Here is a 20,000-nt window from a genome sequence, read left to right as displayed (position 1 = left end):
TGCTGGGGTTTAAGTGGTTAAAGGAACAAGGTTTGTTAATGTTAACTGTGTTATTTGTCTCAGAATTGCTCCATAAAGGTCATACCTCCACTACCAACCTAGAGGGCTGGGTTGGACACCCCCTAGACCCCATTGGTACCCTGTTCAGCACGCTGACAGAGTCGGGACGGGGGACAGAAGACGGTAGCAACACCTGCCTAGACCTCTCAGGTACCACTAGACCTTGTAGGTGGATTGCAACTCTATTGTAGTTTAGTGTGTGTTGTGTGTCTGTGTGTCTGTGTGTTTTTGTGTCTGTCTGTATTTGTGTCTGTATTTTTGTGTACTTGTATACGAGTAATCAAAAGATTACAGACATGCCTGCTATTCAGAACATGCTTTTTGCTACTACTCCTCCAGATTTTGTCCAAAACTCACACAAATCTGTACACAAATCAGTACACATTACCTCTGGAGTCATGTGTTCAAGATGTATCAGTCAGATGTTTCATATTCCATTCTGATTTGCTATGATTGATTACCAGATTTTGCATGCCCTGGGTAGCATACCCGGCCTGGCGGAGATCTGCACTCCGAGGAGCGTACCTTTCTAGTGTTTCTAGTCATTTTAGTAAAAAAAATTAAAACAGGGAATTTATTTTAAACCAACACAACTGGTTGATTAAAAAAGTTCTGTTGTGTAATGAAGGTGCATTCCTGGAGTAGTTCCACATGCTGGCTGCAATGCTACTCTTGCTCCAGTCTGCCACAGGAACTGTTTGGATGCACAGTAAAAGGTGTACAGAGGGCGCCCGCTGGCCTAGCGGTCCAGGCGCATACCAAATATTGTCGCTGTCCGGCGGTAACCAGCTAACTCCATTTTCAGCTTTTTTCATAAATCAACGCTATTGAACACCCTTTACGTCTGTGTAAAAAAAAAATGTAACCAATGAAGTATCAAAAAGCGCCTCTGACAAAACCTCCCAACTCCATTGGATCCTCAAACTGTCCGTCGAACCACGCAACTCCACCCCGTCTCCTTCTGCTGCTGTACCGTTCTACAGCACAACGCAGTGAGCCGACACAGACAGAGGATAGATCTGCCGCGGACATAAACAAACTGTAACAACGCAGGGTTTCCCCCCCGTAGTCTGTTAAAACTATGCAGTGTACCTGTTTATCAAACTTGGCGCTGACGCTAATGTTATGAAAACAAGTAATTCTATTTCTAAAATCTGTGAAGTGTTTAATGAGGAAAGCAAGCCCCCATTTGAAACCTCTCCCTCCGCTGCGATTGGAGCTATTGTCAGGCTTCAGCTGTTTGGACAAAACTCCTAACTCCACTCAAGTGGTGATAATATAATGATACATGCAAGTATCTGACAATATATAAAGTCACTATACCAACTTTGATGAGGCAGTATTGCTTTGTTTTAAAAATATAAGGTTTTCTTCATTTCCTGAAAAATTAGCGTTTTGGAGTTAGCTGATTGCGGCCGGACAGCAGAGATATGCTGATAATCCAGCTTGACAACGTGTCGCGGGTTCGACTCCTGATCCTACGACCTTTGCTGTCCCCCCCCCCATCCCTCTCCCCATTTCCTGTCAGCCCACTATCCTATCAATAAAGCCAGAAAAGCCCAAAATAGTATCTTAAAAAAAAAAAAAAAAAGTGTACAGAGGTGATTTACAAAATAAGGAAATAGCGTTTTTATTTGTGCTTCTCTTCTGCCAAGAGGAGTAGAATAATAAAAGATACCTTTTATTGATCCTGTGGGAAAAAAATCAGGAGCCAGAATTGTGAATGTATAAAGACGGACTTCAATGTCTATGCCTGTATATATCTAGTCTTATCAATGCTGTGTATGATCCCAGCCTTGTGATCCTAACGTTTCAAGTCGCTGATAATTCGCCTTTGCATAATGTGTTTCTGATGGATCAGATAATGTGTCTTTTTAAACATTGTTGTGGAAGTAGACACACCGTATAAGCATTCCAAATCAGTGTACCACATTATCTGACAGAAAGCTGTCTCAGTTCAGTCGTGATGGATGTTATCCCAGATTCTTCCTCTGTACATTTGTCTGTTTTATACTGCCTCCTCTTTTATGTGCTTTTTAAATTCATTTCCCCATGGCGTCTCTCTCTTTCTCTCTCCCTCTCTCTCTCTCGCTCGCTCGCTCGCTCGCCCCTGTCCTCCTCTGCTCACGGAAATAGTACTCTCCGTCTCTAAGGCTGAGCAAGTGAAAAGAGGAATGCTCCTGAGGCGTTAATCTTTACTTTGGATGGTTGTTCTGTCCAGACCTCTGCTGTGTGACTGACACAGTGGTTTTCAATAGGAGACAGGCTCATCTAGTGTCCAAACCTCAGAGAACAGCACAGACCCTGTCCACAAGGCTATTTGGCTTTCCTTATCTTCTACTGTACTTCTACTTATCACCCTGCCTACACCTCCATATCCGTTTGTGTCTCTCTCTCTCTCTCTCTCTCTCTGCCTGCTTCATCATCTCTTCCTCTCTTCCCCACAGACTGTTCCAGCGTAGTGAGCCGTGCAGACCTCCAGCGGTTGCCCGTGCAACGATTGCTAGGCGATGGCGAATCATATGTGGCGCTGGCCGTGGAGACTGCTCTGATTGGCTTAGGCCAGCAGAGAGTGATGCCTGATGGCCTGTATGCCCAGGAGAAGGTGTGTCGCAACGAAGAGCAGCTATTGGCCAAGCTGCAGGAAGTGGAAGTGGACGACTCCCTGGTCAAGATCTTCCGTAAACAAGCCGTCTTTCTGTTAGAGGGTAAAGACAGACACACACACACACACACACACACACACTCACTCACTCACTCACTCACTCACTCACTCACTCACTCACTCACTCACACTCTCTCTCTCTCATTTCTCATTTCCATAGTTACCATACTTACTGGACATTATTTCCTCCCTAGCTCCAATCTGTCTTTTTCACTCTGTCCCCTCCGCCTTCCTTCGCTCTCCTCTCCTTTTAAAATCCTCTCTCCCACACACCAAGAGCCTACACATTCTTGCTGAAACAGGAAAAAACACATTGGACTCCCTCTCACTATTTATTATCCTTTCATTTTGTGGTGCAAATAGAAGCTGAGCTGCCTTGGGCCAGACCAAAATGAGGTCTTTACACAGTAACACCAGGGGTATTGTGTCAGCACACACACACACACACACACACACACACACACACACACACACACACACACACACACACACACACACACACACACACACACACACACACACACACACACACACACACACACACACACACACACACACACACACACACACACACACACACACACACACACACACACACACACACACACCAGGTCTGGTACTGGAACCGAATGTGACGCCTGGGGTTTGGTTATGGGAGTGGGAGAGAGGTGGCACATCCTGGAGGCCCAGCCCTCAAACCTCCAGACCCCACCCTAACCCCAGCCCTGTCCCTACCCTACGCGACCACCCACCTCTGGCTCCGGTACTAATGGAGTCCCAGGCTCGGAGGCCTCCACAGGCCCCTGGAGGCTGCAGCGTAGCCCCTGTGTGATGTGGTCTGTGGCTAGGGAGCCTGTTGGGGTTTAAAATAACCCACCGGAGACGAGGGGAAGAGGGGGAGGGAGGAGAGAGGGGAGCCAAGTCTGCACATACCGCCATATGTTTTTCAACGTCACTGTGTATTTTGTGCCGCGTGGCTTCTGCTTTTCCTGCGCTGGGAGGAGCAGGCCAAGATAAGCCACTGTCCTTTACAGCAGTGGTTCTCCATTTTTTTTCCAGCTCTGGACCACTAGCAAGTTATTTCAAACAATCCTCAAGGACCACCCCACCCCACCTCCCCACAACTATGTAGTGTATATATTTAGTAAATAAGAAGGCTTCACTCTGTCATTTCTGTTTTTAATTCATATTCAACATTGCTGACTTTATACTTAGTTGTGGGTGTCGCACATCGGCTACAAAATAGCCGATCTACAAGCTCATGGCAAATAACTGAATGAATATATCAAGGCTTTAACAGTCAATATTTCATTTCAAGCTTTTTTCTCACACTGCACCACTAGTGGTCTGTGGACCATTGGTTGAGAAACTGCGCTTTATAGCACAAGCAATTGCTTTGTCGGAACTACCTGTTGTATAATGATGGTATGTCCATTATACAACAGGTAGTTCCGACAAAGCAATCTGATTGGTTGAAATAGCACACAGACGGCACAACTAATCAAAATATAAAAATCATCTGGGCTAAAATCAGATGGAGTCTCGCAGAGCAGAGGCGGCTAAGTGGCTAGGCTAGCAGTTTGCATGGGAAGTTTGCGGCCGTAGTAGCTAAATCTGACATAAACAAAAATGAATTTATATCGAATAGCTTAAATACAATGAGATTGAGCTAACAGTTAAGTTTTGTTTCTCTATGTGTCCAGTCTGAGAAAAGTTGTCTAGCGTGGCTGACTCTGTCTGTCTGTCAGACGGACCCCATGTATTTCCAGGATAACAGAGATAACACACTTGCAGAAAGTTTGTTGATTTTGATCTGTTGCACCCCTAGTTGTAACTGTTCACAAAGTTCATGGTTTGGTTCCATACGTTACCTTGATGTTACAGTTATTTACGTTTATGATGCGAAAAAAGAAAAGGGGAAAAAAGGATGCCAGAGAATGAGCATTGATATAAAAAAAAAGTAGTAAAGCAAAAAATAAAAAGATACATTTATGATTTTATATATGTAACAATGTCAAAATATGATTTAACTTTGAACACGACAGCATTACAGTACAGTGTATACCTGACCCAATCTTTCCTACACCAACGTGCGTGTGCGTGTGTGCGTGTGTGTGTGAGAAATAAATAGAAACAGAAACGGAGGGAATGACATAGCGAGAGTGCCAGACAAAATGTGTCTGGCATACAGATAAATGCATTCTCCTCTACTGAGTAAGGTGTCATTTGCAACCTATAAAACGTACGGTACCATATCAGCCTGTGCTGATTTCCATTGTCCTGTTAGAATCAGACAGGAAAGGCTGCCTAATTCCTACTGGGGTTTTTTGTTGCATTTTGTTTATGTATTTGTATAGTAACTAACTAGTTGCATCGATTGACAAACGCAAATGCTGTATCGAATGAGCTACTAGCAAAATCACTTTTGGGAAGTTTGGTCAATCTGCACCATCTTGGACTCCTATCTCTTTGAATGGGAGTCATCTAAATCTAAAGTTTGCGTTTAATATGCAAAATCGATTTGGACCCCGGGCGTTTAAATGGAACCAGGCGGCTATTTCCAGCAGGGTTTTATTTATTTTTGCACCAGCCTGCACCGGGCCATTATTTGGTTACAGTTCTAATTAGGCTGAAGAAACTGCAAATAATAGCCCCCCTGCAAATAATAGCCCTAGCTTTTATTGGGGGGGGGGGCTATTATTTGGACGGGGTGTTTAATACGCAAAATGGTGTAAGACCTCGGGTGTTTAAAAGGAACCAGGCGGCTATTTGAGGTAGGGCTACTATTTGGAAATATACGGTACATATTACCATTTGCATTTTATATTTAGGAACATTGATGAGGTGTATACAACATGGAGTGTTAAAATGTTTTCCTTCTTACAGAGGCTTGTATTCAAGTTCCATCCATGGCCTCATGAAACCATTAGATTCATTCATTCATTCAACATGTCGATGATTGTTCAAGATAAGCAAACAAAGGTTCGTCGATTGTCCAGCTTTGCTGCAGACAGCATCGTCTTAACGTTGCTAGCCATCTTAAGCCTTTCCCATTTTCCCATTTTAAACTGATGGAGTGCTCTGTCTCCTCGACAGTATACTCTCGGCTACTAGCTCACTAGCTTGATAGCAACATGCTATTGTGCCTGATGTGCCTCACTGGAGCAGAGGACGGTAAAAGTCTGGAAAGTGTTTATTTTTCTTTGAAAAGGGAGGGGCTGTATTGCTTTGCATCTTATCTCTAGGGCTGTCACGATTACACATTTAAGTTGATGATTTTATAATTGCGATTAACGATTTAATTGTGTTTTTGGCATTGAACATTGGAACAAATACAGTTTGCCTTTTAGGCTTCGTAATAAAAAATTGCACAGGGAAGATATGTCAAATAACTGGAATATACAAAGACATTACTGACTTATTAATCTTGTTTAAAAAAAAATGTCAAAATAGCGAAAATAGCTGATCTACAAGCTTGCAACTCGTCACAAAGTGACGTGTTGTAAGCTTGTACAATTTATTTTTTTGTTTCCACAAGTTTCCGAAGGCATTGTGGGCATCACTTCCTGTCGATTTGATCAGGTATCAGGGGTCAAATCAACAGGAAATGATGCCCACAACGCCCTAGGAAACATGTGGATAAAATTAATAACTTCAACTTAATAGTCAGAAATGTAAACAGCACCTGGTACAGTAAGACGTTGACGCTAAAAGGATAACACAAAGAAAGTCCTGGGGACATTGTTTCCATTTGGCGTGTCCCGCCTCTAAGACAGTAAAGTGTCGGTCGCTGTCACTAAAGCATGTCCACTCTGTGTCCTCTGTGAACAGGTGGGCCATACAGTGGTCTGGGAGAGATCGTCCACAGAGAGAGTGTTCCCATGCACACCTTCGCCCGCTATCTCTTCACCTCTCTCCTACCTCATGACGCTGAACTGGCGTACAAGATTGCACTGAGAGCCATGCGGTAAGTCTGTCGTGTGTGTGTGTGTCCTATCTATGCGAACTGTCTGTAGGTGAAGTTACTGTATTCTCCACAGATTGTCTGTGTGATTTGCTTTTTGTGTATATTTACCTAGACACTGTGTGTGTGTGTGTGTGTGTGTGTGTGTGTGTGTGTGTGTGTGTGTGTGTGTGTGTGTGTGTGTGTGTGTGTGTGTGTGTGTGTGTGTGTGTGTGTGTGTGTGTGTGTGTGTGTGCGCGGTGCTGTGTTGCGTTTTGATATTGTGACTAGAGGGAGCTGGTTCAGTGAATATTAATTAGATTAATGAGAGTGTAATTAGTGGCTGTAATGAGGAGGAAGCCCCCCCCCTACACACACACACACAGGGCCAACAGGGACAGGGCAGTGAGGGGAAGGCGCCTGTTGTGCTTCTACAAAGCAGGGGATTCTGTCTTGATCCCTCCTCAATGAGTCTGCCTCTGAACAATGGCGATGGCAAATGATTAGCCAATGAATGGGAGCTGAACTTTGTTTGGTTAGTATAGCATCGCGCGTCACCGACTGACAGAACGCAGCGTAGCGGAGGCTGCGGCCGATGAGCGTGAATTGATCACCGGCGCTTTCCTACAACCGACCAGCTGATTTGAAATAGCGGCCTAGCCAAACGGAGCAGGGCGGCTGAAAGCCCCTCCTTTTCAAACGACGGGCAGGCATGCGCTCAAGGTCGTGCGCGTCCTTATCTCGTCGTTTTCCCCGGTTCAGTTCTACTTTTTTTCTTTCTTTCTTAGTCAGCCTCTCCCATTCTCTTTGTGTGCCCCTCCCACCCCCACCACCACCAGCAACCACCACCACCACCGCCGCCACCGCTCCCAACTCCACCCCTCCCCCCCTCACCTCCATCCTCACCCCCGTGGTGTGAAACGGGTGATTTAGAATAATATGGCCACTTATGGGCGCTCCTGGGAACCAGGGGTGTCTACTCAGCACATAATGAATGTGTGTAATGTAGCGTAGTGTAATATGATAGCATATACCTCTGTGCTCCCACAGGACGACGGATGGTTAAATATAGAGGAGGAGGTAAGAAGGAAGGGTACTGTTTTAATGGAGCCATTATAACACTATCATTGATACAAGAGAGAGAGAGTAGGAAAACTCAGTCTTTCTCCTTCTCTCTGTCACCCTCTTTCTTTCTCACCATCTATCTTAGGCCAGCGCTGTTATGCCTAATTCAGGCTCCGTCGTACACAATGGTGTGCCGTGTCGAAAACAAAAGCAGATCTACAAGCTCACAAGGCTTCGCATTGCGACACATTGTGAGCTTGTAGATCAGCTATTTAAGTATAACGCAGGCTTTAGAGATGAGGCGCCCAGCTCCCCTGTAGGACGGTACTGTACGTGTACAGAATATTGCGTATGTAGAATAATTGCGGTTGTTTTTGCGTGCGCACACACGTGCTCGTCCCTGCGTGTGTGTTTGTGTGTCGTGGACGAGGTTAATTAAGGAATGTGGGAGCAGCAGCAGCAGCGCATGCCGTGTGCTGCCGACTTGTGAGTGTGTGTAAAGGCCAAAACAAAAACACTTACTGGATTTAGTGGTTCACATGCTGTCCAGAATGTTAATGGAGCAACAGTAGATGGTGTCTCCTCCACTCTGGGGACTGTCCTCACCTCACCCTCTGGAAGCCAGTTGAGAGAAACCCCAAACGCTATTTTATACATCCAGAGAGTCCCATGTGAGATACGAGGCTAATAAATCTATGTCCTTTGCTTAATCCACACAACCTTTGAAGATATATCACAAGGCTAACATTAAACTAAACTGGCCCACGGTGTAATCCTGAGTGTTATTTTAACTCGTCGTGTATACAGTAAACCGAACCAATTTGACACTCCGTTTGTACACACTCTGAGTTAAATGAACACTAAGGATTTTACTGTGCCCAGGCTGCATTTTGAAGCAAAAATAGATGGGCTGGTATGGTTTTTCCTCACAGTGCATTTTTGTTTCTGTAAGGCCACCGTGTTACCACAGCGGGTGTTGTCCTATTTGCTCATCTCCGTGTCGCACATCTCAATTTTCTCAAGTTGCATTCGGAAAGATCATTCCCTCTCTAGGGGCCAATTTATACTCCAATACGATAAGCGTGTGGCTCAGCGAAAATAAGTGATTTTCAACGGAAAAACATGTTGCGAAAATGAAAAACGTGCTGCTGAAATCAGTTATTCTCGTCGAACGACAGTCTTTTGAATTAGGCTCCGCTTCAGCTGTTTTTAAAATGTCTAAAAGTCTTGTTCACAATGTTAACCACTGAAAACTCAGTATCAAATGCAATACTTCAATATTTTCATCTTCTTTATTATTTTTATGCATTCTTCCATAATTTGAGTTCTCCAATATTAAAGGGGAATTCCACTGCAAAGCAACATTAAAATCATTTACCAGATGGAGGCAGAACTAAGTCTTCCTATGTAGATGACCAAAGCGATCGCTGCACAGAAATATATACAAATGTATCATAATGAAACAAACCTCTACCTCGATACATTTTTAAGAAGTGTTTTACCATGTACTGCTGTAGACTCCTACATACCAAACTATGGAGAAACCAGCTGATCTCTGTCCATGTACACGGACTGAGATGTTATTGACTGAGATATATTTGTACAATATATTTATTGGCATTTTTCAATTATATAAAACATGACAACGGTATGGCTCTTGTGTTTAATAAAATGCCTATAAACAAACAGACATCAGACAGACATCACATAAAAAACACATACACAATAACAATAATATTTTGACCTTGGGCAAAGTCCTTTGTAAAGCAGGAAGCTGGAGCATGCGCAGTAGGTTAGGCCTATATGTCTGTACTGATATGTACAGAGGCTTGTGAGTTCATTTTACTCTGTAGGCAAACAACATTTCTACAAATATGAAAGAGGCTCAGAGTGGAAACATTGACCATATGATAAAACCCAAGAACAGGTTTCTCATAATAAATGAGATCATTGTAGATACCTGTGGAAGTGGTTGCATGTAAGAGGACCTCAAGTACATACAGTATATGACCATGTACTGTATACATGTCCTTATGGTGCTGTGCACGCTATCAAGGCAAACATGAGTGACCGACAACAAAGATCCAGTATATTATACAATCCTCCAAACCTTTGGAGTAAAACTGAGTTTTCATATCTTGAATCATGACATATGACCTGATCCCTCTACCTGTCAGCTTTACTGACGGCTTTGTATACAGAGAAAAGTGCTGGGGCAGGGGTCTTCCAGGCAGCGGATGTGTAGCCTAGCTGATAAATGTTGTGTTTGATAGATGGTGGGGTGGTTTAATAATAATAGGAGAGTGTTTATAGTCAGGAGGGGAAAGACCAGGAGGTAAAGAGGTCAGTAGTCATGCTGATCCAAACCAGGAACCCCGACAGTCCAGAATTTAGGTAAAACCATGCCGGGCTGCTTTCTATCAATGTCCGTCTCACTCATGTTCACTTATTCTCAGTATCACTGCCTTTGGTCCCAAAAACTACACCGCTTGTTCTGCATGCTGGTAGATTTATTGGCTCTCTTAATGGCAAACAACCCAATGTAACACTGTACAAAAAAATGCATAAACAATACACACACATAAATAGTAGAACATAAATTATAAACATTGTACAACATGAATGTAATAAACGTACTAAAGAAATCAAATCAAACACACCTCGCTGGCTGCATTTAAACCAAAGGCAATGGGGACGAGTCCAAGTGCCCAGGAACAGACGGAAACATACAACTTTCTCTGTCCTGCGACACGTTAAAAGGCTTTGTCAATGAGCGGAAGTGATGGTGTTGCACACTTGTGGGTCTCAATGAAACCACACCATATAAAAGGGTTCAGGCACAATCAAGAGAATTGGCACTTCCGGAACTCCAAGAACATGGGAAACCCAAGTTCAGGGCAAATACATTTTATTAACAATAAAGAATGAAAATATAGCCAAAATTACAACATATTATGGCAGCCACACTCAGGTTTTTGTGTTATTCGATCAAAGACTGCACGGTGTGTGCAAGTGCACTGTTTATGTGTGCGTGTGTTTGTCTGTTTGTCAAAATAATTATGTGCCTAAAAGAGTATGTGAGCAGCACAAATCTATTGTGGAGAACATATATTTAACAAGTCCAGAGTGTCAATTTAAGTGTTCATGACTCTAAAAGTGTAAGAACTATAGAGTCCCATACAATAGGTTTGTGTTTTTGAGAGTCTGTTCTTGTGTATGAGTGTGTGTTGTAGTACAGTAAGTAATAAATGTGTGTGCATGCGTGTGTGTGTGTGTGTGTGTGTGTGTGTGTGTGTGTGTGCACGCATTTACTCACAGTGCATCAATTATCATAACATCTTCTAAATTTGAATGTCAAGTCCTGTGTTCATTTAACCCTTAGGTTCATTCTTACAATCTTAAGAGTTCAATTAGGACTCTTGCTTTTGCTAACTCTTTTGCTGTGGACGACCACTCAATGTTTTCTAAATATATGATTGCACACCACGTGCGTCCCTCTGTACCCACGGTTGTGTCTGCTGTGGTCCCCCGGTGGCCCCCTGTCAACACGTCGCCCTTGAATATTCTGGGTGTGAAAAGTATTGCCACGTCCCTTTCAGATGTGACAGCAGCACGCTAGAGTGCCATAGGACCCCACTTGACACTACAGCTGCTCTCCTAGCGGCCTACATCAGGATTGATTGCCTGTTATAGCTCGCACGTTACGGCGTCTTCTAGCTCATTGGCGATGTCCATTTATATCCAGGCTAAGCGATGCAGTAAAGAAATATGAGTTTAATTTTATATTTTGAGCACAGAGAGTGACATTGAGTTTGTAGCGTTATTGTGGCGAGACGATCATAATGTTTATAGCCGATGTGCAGCATATTGCTGTGGTTTACAAGGTGCTAAATGAGAATGTAACCACGGCAGAGGATATGATGGCATAGATGTACTTGGATGGAATGGCTCGGAGCAGTTCACGAGGCTTTTCACTACTATTATTTGTTTTCTCTCGTAGAACAATAGCATAGAATGGATCCCCCCTCCTCCCCAACATGTTCAGAAGGCTACTTTTCAGCAGGCTTGGCCTCTCAAACTTCCGTCCAATCGAGGCCTCTGGCTCTCTGGTGAAAGCCAAACAAAGGGAGGAATGTTGATGAGGCCTCCATCTTTACCCTGGGCCTTTTTTGCTTTGCTACACCCCAGGAACCTTCCAGAAGGCCCCCAGTGTGGTGGAAGGCTTTTAGCAGCTCTTTAGATGGTGTGTGGAATGAAACCGGCTGTTGCTATGGCTTCCAAACATCTCTGTTTCACACCAAGTGTCAGTGTTCACACTCGCAGATCCCTCACCCGTGTTCTTTGCCACCATCTCTCAAAGAGACGAGTCCCGCTGGTGCCCTGGTACCCTGCCGGGGAAAAACTGACTGAAGATGAGCTGGTTGTTTCTTTCTTCTTTTTGTCTTTCTTTCTCTTTTTTTTTGTTGCATGGTTGTGCTCAGGTGACAACAGTATCACATGCACTTTGCTCTGAAATTGAAACTGGCATTTAGCATCACATAGCTTTTACTAGGATGCTTTGATGTGTTTTTCAGAAGGGCAGGTGTGCATGTGAGAGAGTGTGTGTGTGTGTGTGTGTGCGCACAAGTGCGTATGCGGCCACACGGCCACGCAGACACCCTTGGCTGCACATGTGCCTGTGTGTGTGGGGGCGTGCGTGTCCGCGTGCGAGCGTGAGCGCCTGCATCCATCCATGTGTGTCGGCATGTGTTTGATGTGTGTCCAGCCTCACAGGGCTGGAAGGTGAATTCCTTAATTTCCCCGTGGACTCAATTAGCTTTGTGATTGGCTGAGAGAAGGCCAGGTTTTGCTGTCTTCTGAAGGCAGGAAGACCTTTGAAAGTGAGGTGGAAGAGAAGAGGGGGAGAATAGGATATGAGCTGGCCACAGTGGTAATGGTGGTGGATGGTGGAGACTCTGCCCTGTCAGTAATGCTGTAATGAGAGGGAGAGATACTTGAGGAGTTCCTTCAGCCACTAGCAGGTGTTCCATGGCCCTGACTTCATTACAACCAATTAGAGTGAAGAAAATACTAATTATACCATGGATTCTAGGTGATTAAAAACTAGGTTGGATGTAAATTGCAGGGATATGCTAACTATAATCCCCTCATGAACACTCAAGTCATTCTTTCGGGCCACAAGTGATGAAGACTTACTTTTTTCTCAGTCTGTATTTCAATCTGTCTACCTGCTAAATGCGTGACGAGAAAAGTGATATTAACCACATGAATCGTAGTACAGTTTAGAGCCCCGGCGGACTTCCGTCAACTAGGTACAGTATATATGGTTTAAGTGGTTAACTATTAAATGTATATTTTCATGATTCCAGACTATCTGCTGTCTATATCACTTGATGTTTTTTTTACCAGTTAAAAATGTCTTAACCACACAAACCGTGGTGTCCCTACTCTGGGGCCCAACATTCCGAGAATAGCTGCTCTACAAGCTCACAACGTATTGAAACGCAAACCGTTCCGAGCTTATAGATCGGCAATTTTGAGATTTGGTGTTGAGGGGAAAAAAAGAGCGAACCTAGTATAGAGCCCTGAGGGACCCCAGTCAACGCGTATGAGTATATAGGGTTTAAGTGGTTACGTGTTTTGGCACATTGTGAATGTTTTTCTTTTGTTTTGGTCAATGCTAATTGGCTTTTTGGCTTGCGTCTGTTTCCGTTTCAGATTGCCTGTGTTGGAGTCGACGGCCTCATCCGGTGACCTGTCGCGACCCCACCACATCGTGTCAGTGGTGCCCAACCGCTATCCGCGCTGGTTCACTCTCAGCCACATAGAGTCACAGCAATGTGAGCTGGCTTCCACCATGCTAACTGCTGCCAAAGGTACAGACATATGCAATTACATACTCCAAACACATAAGCATATATACCGTACACAGAAAAGGTATCGGTGTTCATTTAACTCTGAGAGTGCATAAATAGATTAAAATTTACACTCTGGACTTTGCCATGCGTTATATGTTCTCCACAATAGATTTGCGCTGTTCACATACTAATTTAGGATAATAATTCTGTTGACGATCGCACACAAACGCACACGTGCACAGCGCCATTTGCACACACAATGGAGTCTTTGATGGCATTGACTAAAGAGTACCTGTTGCACTTGTCTCCCCCAGGTGACAGTCGTAGGCTGGAGACAGTCCTGGAGTCCATCCAGAAAAACATTCACTCCTCGTCTCACATCTTCAAACTGGCACAGGACGCCTTCAAGATCGCCACTCTGATGGACAGCCTGCCCGACATCACACTCCTCAAAGTGTCTCTTGAGCTGGGATTGCAGGTACGCAGAGAGTGATTTTGCCTACGTCTGCAAAAACCTTGAATGAACAAAACGGCCATTGTGTCACTGGAATTTGTGGGAATTTCTGACAGCGCACCTAAGATGGCTGCTGCTAAAGAATTTTATTTTTGGAAAGCTGTCACGGAAAATAGCATTATTTTGTGTGTAGTAGATTGCATCAGGCAGAGAAAGTTGGAAAATTCTAAAACGGATGCAGATCTGAATCTTTAGACAAATGATCCCTTTATCAAGGTCATAACAGCAGTTTTCTTGCACATAACCAGTGCCAAATCCCTTGACAGAAGTTTTAAACATCATTTGGCAACCATGTTAAATACACCAGCCAAATGACCACTCAAAAATGTTGATTTGAAGTGGAACGTCCAGTCTAGCCAGCCACCATCTGTGAATATACTATATGTGCTATTGATAGTCTTTGTTTTAACATTTAACATCTGAAGGACAAAGGGCTTGGCATGCAAAAGATGTATGTGACATCTTAGGTGAAAATGAGGTTAATGTATTAGATTATAGCTCTTAATGAGCCCTATTCGTACCAAAGGTACATTGCTGGGATGTGACTTAGGTTAGCAAAACAACAACTGTTTAAAGTAGACTACAGTTAGCAAAACAGAAGTGTCTTTCCTGGCCCCTAAGCTATTTAAAAGCCTGCCTTATTGAGCTTGTTTATTTGGTATTTAATTAAGTATGATCCAATAAACACAGCTCAGCTGATTCATATTATTATTCTCTCCCAATTCTTCATTTCTCCTTCCCTGCCCTTCCCACCTCAGGTGATGAGGATAACTCTGTCCACGTTAAACTGGAGAAGAAGAGAGATGGTACGCTGGTTAGTCACATGTGCCACTGAAGTGGGTAAGTCACCTTCAGTCCCCATTTCCCTCTTTCTTACTTAAATTTATCCACCTTGCTATAAGCACTGCTAATGTCATAGAGGCTATGACAGAGACCGTCATCTCATTGACAGGACTGTGATCGCTGCTATTTTGATGCTAAATAGGCCTAAATGTTCCCCTACACCGTGTGACAACATTACTCCCTGGCTCAATGTCTGTGGCATTTTTAAGACATTTGAACGCAAATTTAAGACTTTCTGTGACTTTCTTTGTCTTTTTATAAGGCCTTGTTTGGACATAAATCAATGTAATAACTTTTAACAATATAACACTAGCGCGGACAGTCGGACACCATGGTTATAATTCCAAGTAGCGGTTGGTACTTTGAATATTTATCTTGGCAAGCCTGGTCCATGTATACATCAAAAACACACCCTGCTTCTAAAATTAGGACCTCCTTGTGACTGGTGTCAACAAAAACAACATCAGCAACAGATATCTACCGTTTGTTTTTTTATACATATAATCTTAATATTACGTAAATGTATCCGCTTTCTCAAAACTGCCTGCAGAACGTGCGTTCATTCGGGCCCTTTGCCTGCGTTTTTCCTGTGTGTTTCTCTGTGTTCCAGGTGTGTACGCGTTGGACAGCATCATGCAGAGCTGGTTCACCCTCTTCACCCCCACGGAGGCCACCAGCATCGTGGCCACCACCGTCATGTCCAACAGCACCATCGTCCGCCTCCACCTGGACTGCCACCAGCAGGAGAACCTGGCCTCCTCCGCCCGAACGCTGGCCCTGCAGTGCGCCATGAAGGACCCCCAGAACTGTGCGCTCTCCGCCCTCACCCTCTGCGAGAAGGACCACATAGCCTTCGAGACGGCCTACCAGATCGTGCTGGACGCGGCCGCCACGGGGATGAGCTACACGCAGCTGTTCACCATCGCGCGCTACATGGAGCACAGGGGCTACCCCATGCGGGCGTACAAGCTAGCGACGTTAGCCATGGCTCACCTGAACCTCAGTTACAACCAGGACACGCACCCGGCCATCAACGACGTGCTGTGGGCCTGCGCGCTCAGCCACTCGCTGGGCAAGAACGAGCTGGCCGCCGTCATCCCCTTGGTGGTGAAGAGCGTCAAGTGCGCCACCGTGCTGTCGGACATTTTGCGGCGGTGCACGCTCACCACGCCGGGCATGGTGTCGGTGTCGGCGCTGCACAGTCGCAGGAACTCTGGGAAGCTGATGTCACTGGACAAGGCGCCGCTCAGGCAGCTGCTGGACGCCACCATCGGGGCCTACATCAACACCACGCACTCGCGCCTCACGCACATCAGCCCGCGCCACTACAGCGAGTTCATAGAGTTCCTGGGCAAGGCGCGGGAGACATTCATGATGGCCCACGACGGACACATCCAGTTCACCCAGTTCATAGACAACCTGAAACAGATTTACAAGGGCAAAAAGAAACTCATGATGCTGGTAAGGGAGCGGTTCGGCTGAGAGACGGATCCGGGGGGTTGGGTGGAGGTTCGGGTGGGGGCCAGTGACCCTCGCCCGCTCTAGTACTTTTCTATTAACTTGAGTCTGCCTTTTGAACTTCTTTGGACTTACAAAATGGACAAGTAAAAAAGAGGGATGTGACTTGTAGTATGAAGCAAAAAGAGAAAGGAAAAAAAATCAACAGAGCCACACATGGTATTATTGTTCTTGCTGTTGTTATTGTTATAAACATTATTCCTATTATTATTATTATTATTATTATTAATTATTACTACTATGTGTACAGAAGTGTTTTATTTTTCAGAAGAGAGGAAATTTGTCACGTTGTGAATGTTTGTGTGTATTTCTCTACATGTGTGCGAGAGGAAAAAGAGAAAGTGAAATGGCTTTTTTTCCCCCGTTATGATTTTAAGCATCTATTTTTTGTTTTGTTTTGTTTTTCCTTTTTCGTTTTTTTATTGAGCGAACGCCCTCCTACAATAGCGCTCATGTAAAAAAAAAACACAGAAAACTAAACAAAAAACTGAACGACACAAAACAAACAAAACAAAAATGTAACAGCATCCTCAAAGAGAAACTAAGGCTTTAAAAATTACACCATAGCACCTCCCTCTGTCCAGGCCCTCATCACCAGGGCACTGGTCAGCACCGCATAGCTTAGCTCGGCTCGGTACAGCTTGGGTTGGCATGGACAGAGAGCCTGTGTCAGCGTTTCTCCAGACATAGCAGTAGCAGCAGCACTTGAGCAGCCATTAGTTTCCTCTGGGTCCCAGGCATTAGCTCCATCACACACACAACAATGCTCTTAGCGAACTCTTGTTGTTGTTATTGTAACCCCCCCCCTCCCCAACATAATGAATACCTGTCTTGACTGAGGACAGAATACAGGCTCCACCATAATGGCACATTAGACAAAGATAATGAGTATTAATTGTATGTCGGTGTGATTTATTACTACGTCTGTTTGACTTTCACAGCCAGGTGCAACCTAAAACTGACTAAATAAGAATGAAACTTGTTATTGTGAAATAGATGTTGATTTGATCTAGATAAAATCTATACATGAAGGGAGAAGGCTACCTCATAACAGTCATACGGTATTGTTCCTGCTCCCCAATTGGTTTATACTATCATAATGTCTATGATAGATGACAGTGTTAATTAAGTGATGGATATCCGCTAACGAGACCAAGCATACGAGGAGATCTGGAGATGGGTCTGATTCCTCCCAACATTCAGCTCTGCTGTACGTCACTGTCCACACAGAGACAGTGATAGTGGCTATGAAAGAAATCGGCTATAACACACGCTCTTTGAGAAGCGTCAGTATTTCTCTGTAGTTATCATCTTTCCATGGTATTTTTGGAATAGGCCAGTGTCATTTCCCTCCTTGTGCATGTGAACCATAGAAATTAGACTTCTACTGTTATAATTCATTGTGTGGAACCTCCAGCGACTGTCACCAGAATGTTCTCAGGGATTTCTCTACACAAGAAAAAGGCGGATCCAACAAACAGACGAGCGAACGACTGACTACAGGAAAAAGACAAAACGTGACACAACATGAGCGAGCATTTATTGTACTCTGTATATATGCCATAGTATATGTCTGAATATGGAGGATCTGAAAGTATATGTTAACTAATTTATACAGAGTATTCTATGTAATGTGAAATACTTGAAGCCGCTGTAGTTTGCTCTCTCTCTCCTTCTCTTTATCTCTTTTTTTGTCAGTTTCTTTTGTTAAAAAAAAACAAAAACAAAAAAACACAAAACAACATATCAGAAGGACTGGATTGACCTTGTTAATGGGTAGTTGGACTCACAAGCATGTGTTGATACTAGAGGCACCAATCATAAAGTACCGGTTGAGTGATATTGGTACAGAAAAACAATGTTGTCTTACTTCATTCTCACTGACTGCTGAACACGACACATGACAAGATTTCTTGATCAACTTAACCGAGCACTGAGGTTTGCTGTCCCAGGCAAACCTTTTCATGGACGCGTCTGAGAGAAATGATGACCTCTTCTGAATTCATTTTAATTTTTCCACGAAAGGATCTAGTTAGGGCTAAATCTGAACAAAACCTGCTGGCTGAGGTCTTTCCCCTTGTGTTTTGCAGTTACGTGTCCCACGTCAGATCGGAGCAGTAGACTTCAGAAGTAGGGTTGCCAACCGTCCCTTGAAATAAGGAATCGTCCCTGATTTGGAGACTAAGAGACGTGTCCCTTATTGAACTGATAAGGGACACGCTTTGTTTTTTTTATGTTTGGGAATCAATCAATGACACACATCTTCCAAGTTCAAACTGCTTATATATAACGTACATGCATATACTAGAATACAGGTTGTAAACCACTTAAACCCTCTACACTTGGTAAACTGCACCTGAGTTGGCGCTGTACTCTGACCACTTTTTTTCTGTCTACCCCAAATCTCTTTGCCCAAAATAGCCGATCTACCGCTCACAACGTGACTGGTTGTGAGTGGTAGTCGATCTGCTATTTTTGGCTAATGTTCCCCCTCAGAATATGGATGCTGGGGTTCAAGTGGTTAATATAATATACAAAAACTGTATATATATTTATACAAGTGAGATTGAATCTTTTTCTGGGCATCCCTTATTTTTGTTAGAAATAAGGGAGGCCCGGTCGGGTGTCCCTTATTTGAATTTCAGGTGGTTGGCAAACCTACTTACAATCCTGCCTTGTTAATTAGCCTGACTTGAACATCAATAATTATGCACAGGTTCAGCATAGTTTGGACATCCGTTTCTTCAGCTCACCCTTCTGTTCTCGCAACGCCACATGACGACCAGTGTCTTCTCTGCACAGTAGAGTCCTGGGTGTTCATTTAACAAAATCAACACTCGGGTGTTTGTTGTGTATAATGTTCAGCTGTTCCATTATGACTTGCCTTTTTGCCTTCTTTTTTTTTCTTTTTTTTTTTACATGCGTTTTGTTTTTTCTGTGCATTTTTCTCTTATCTGTTGTTGATTAGAGATAAAAACAGCCTTTTCTCTTGCCTTGTCTTAACGCTTTAAAGTAACCAAACAGGAGATCTATCTAACAACCAAACGCGTTCCAAGAGGTCAGAGACAACCCACCTTGGTCCTGCAGCTTTAGTGTCCTTTAATTAGTAAGTGAATGGCTGTGTTACTCATGCTTTAACAAAGCAATTCCTCACGTGTGTTTGGTGAAAAAAATACGTTGTCCAGTGTCTCTCTCGTTCTCTTCAGAAACCATTTCCTCTGAGACTCTTAGCCTTTTCATTTTTAGTTGATTTTCTTTTTTTGTGTAGAGATCTTCTGCTTTCCCATTTTATTTATTACAATGATCCATGTATACATGCTTATGAAATTAAGATTTGATACACCGATATCAATTTATTTATGTAACTAAATCACTGTTTTATAATCTTGTTAATGAGTCGATGATTGATTCCTTTTTTTTGTTTTTTGTTTTTGTTTTGTTTTAATAAAAGTTAGTTTTTTGAAAGGTATATTTCAGTCTTCTCAAAGCATTCCCCCCCAACAGCTTACATGCACGCACACATACACAGTAAAC

At 43.6% G+C, this 20,000-nt stretch overlaps 1 protein-coding gene across 2 annotated transcripts in view; it reads left to right on the top strand.

Moving 5' to 3' along the window:
* Positions 1–20,000, top strand: part of LOC308089565 (zinc finger SWIM domain-containing protein 6-like) — a 60,699-nt gene that overhangs the window by 40,698 nt on the left and 1 nt on the right. Inside the window, exons 8-14 of one of the 2 annotated variants that reach the window (XM_080434361.1) lie at positions 64–210; positions 2,508–2,768; positions 6,557–6,692; positions 13,452–13,609; positions 13,906–14,069; positions 14,864–14,945; positions 15,559–20,000. The exon at positions 15,559–20,000 is cut by the window's right edge and continues 1 nt beyond it. In XM_080434361.1, the coding sequence (XP_080290487.1) occupies positions 64–210; positions 2,508–2,768; positions 6,557–6,692; positions 13,452–13,609; positions 13,906–14,069; positions 14,864–14,945; positions 15,559–16,430 (1,820 nt within the window). In that variant the 3' untranslated portion in view covers positions 16,431–20,000. Of the gene's footprint in view, positions 1–63; positions 226–2,507; positions 2,769–6,556; positions 6,693–13,451; positions 13,610–13,905; positions 14,070–14,863; positions 14,946–15,558 lie in introns of both variants that reach the window. The other variant, XM_080434360.1, reaches the window with a different exon arrangement.

This window comes from Gymnoscopelus braueri (assembly GCF_963280865.1).
Source record: "Gymnoscopelus braueri genome assembly, chromosome: 7".
NCBI classification, from domain to species: domain Eukaryota; kingdom Metazoa; phylum Chordata; class Actinopteri; order Myctophiformes; family Myctophidae; genus Gymnoscopelus; species Gymnoscopelus braueri.
The sequence above is the reverse complement of the archived record's forward strand: the minus strand, read 5'-3'. Positions and strand labels throughout refer to the sequence as shown.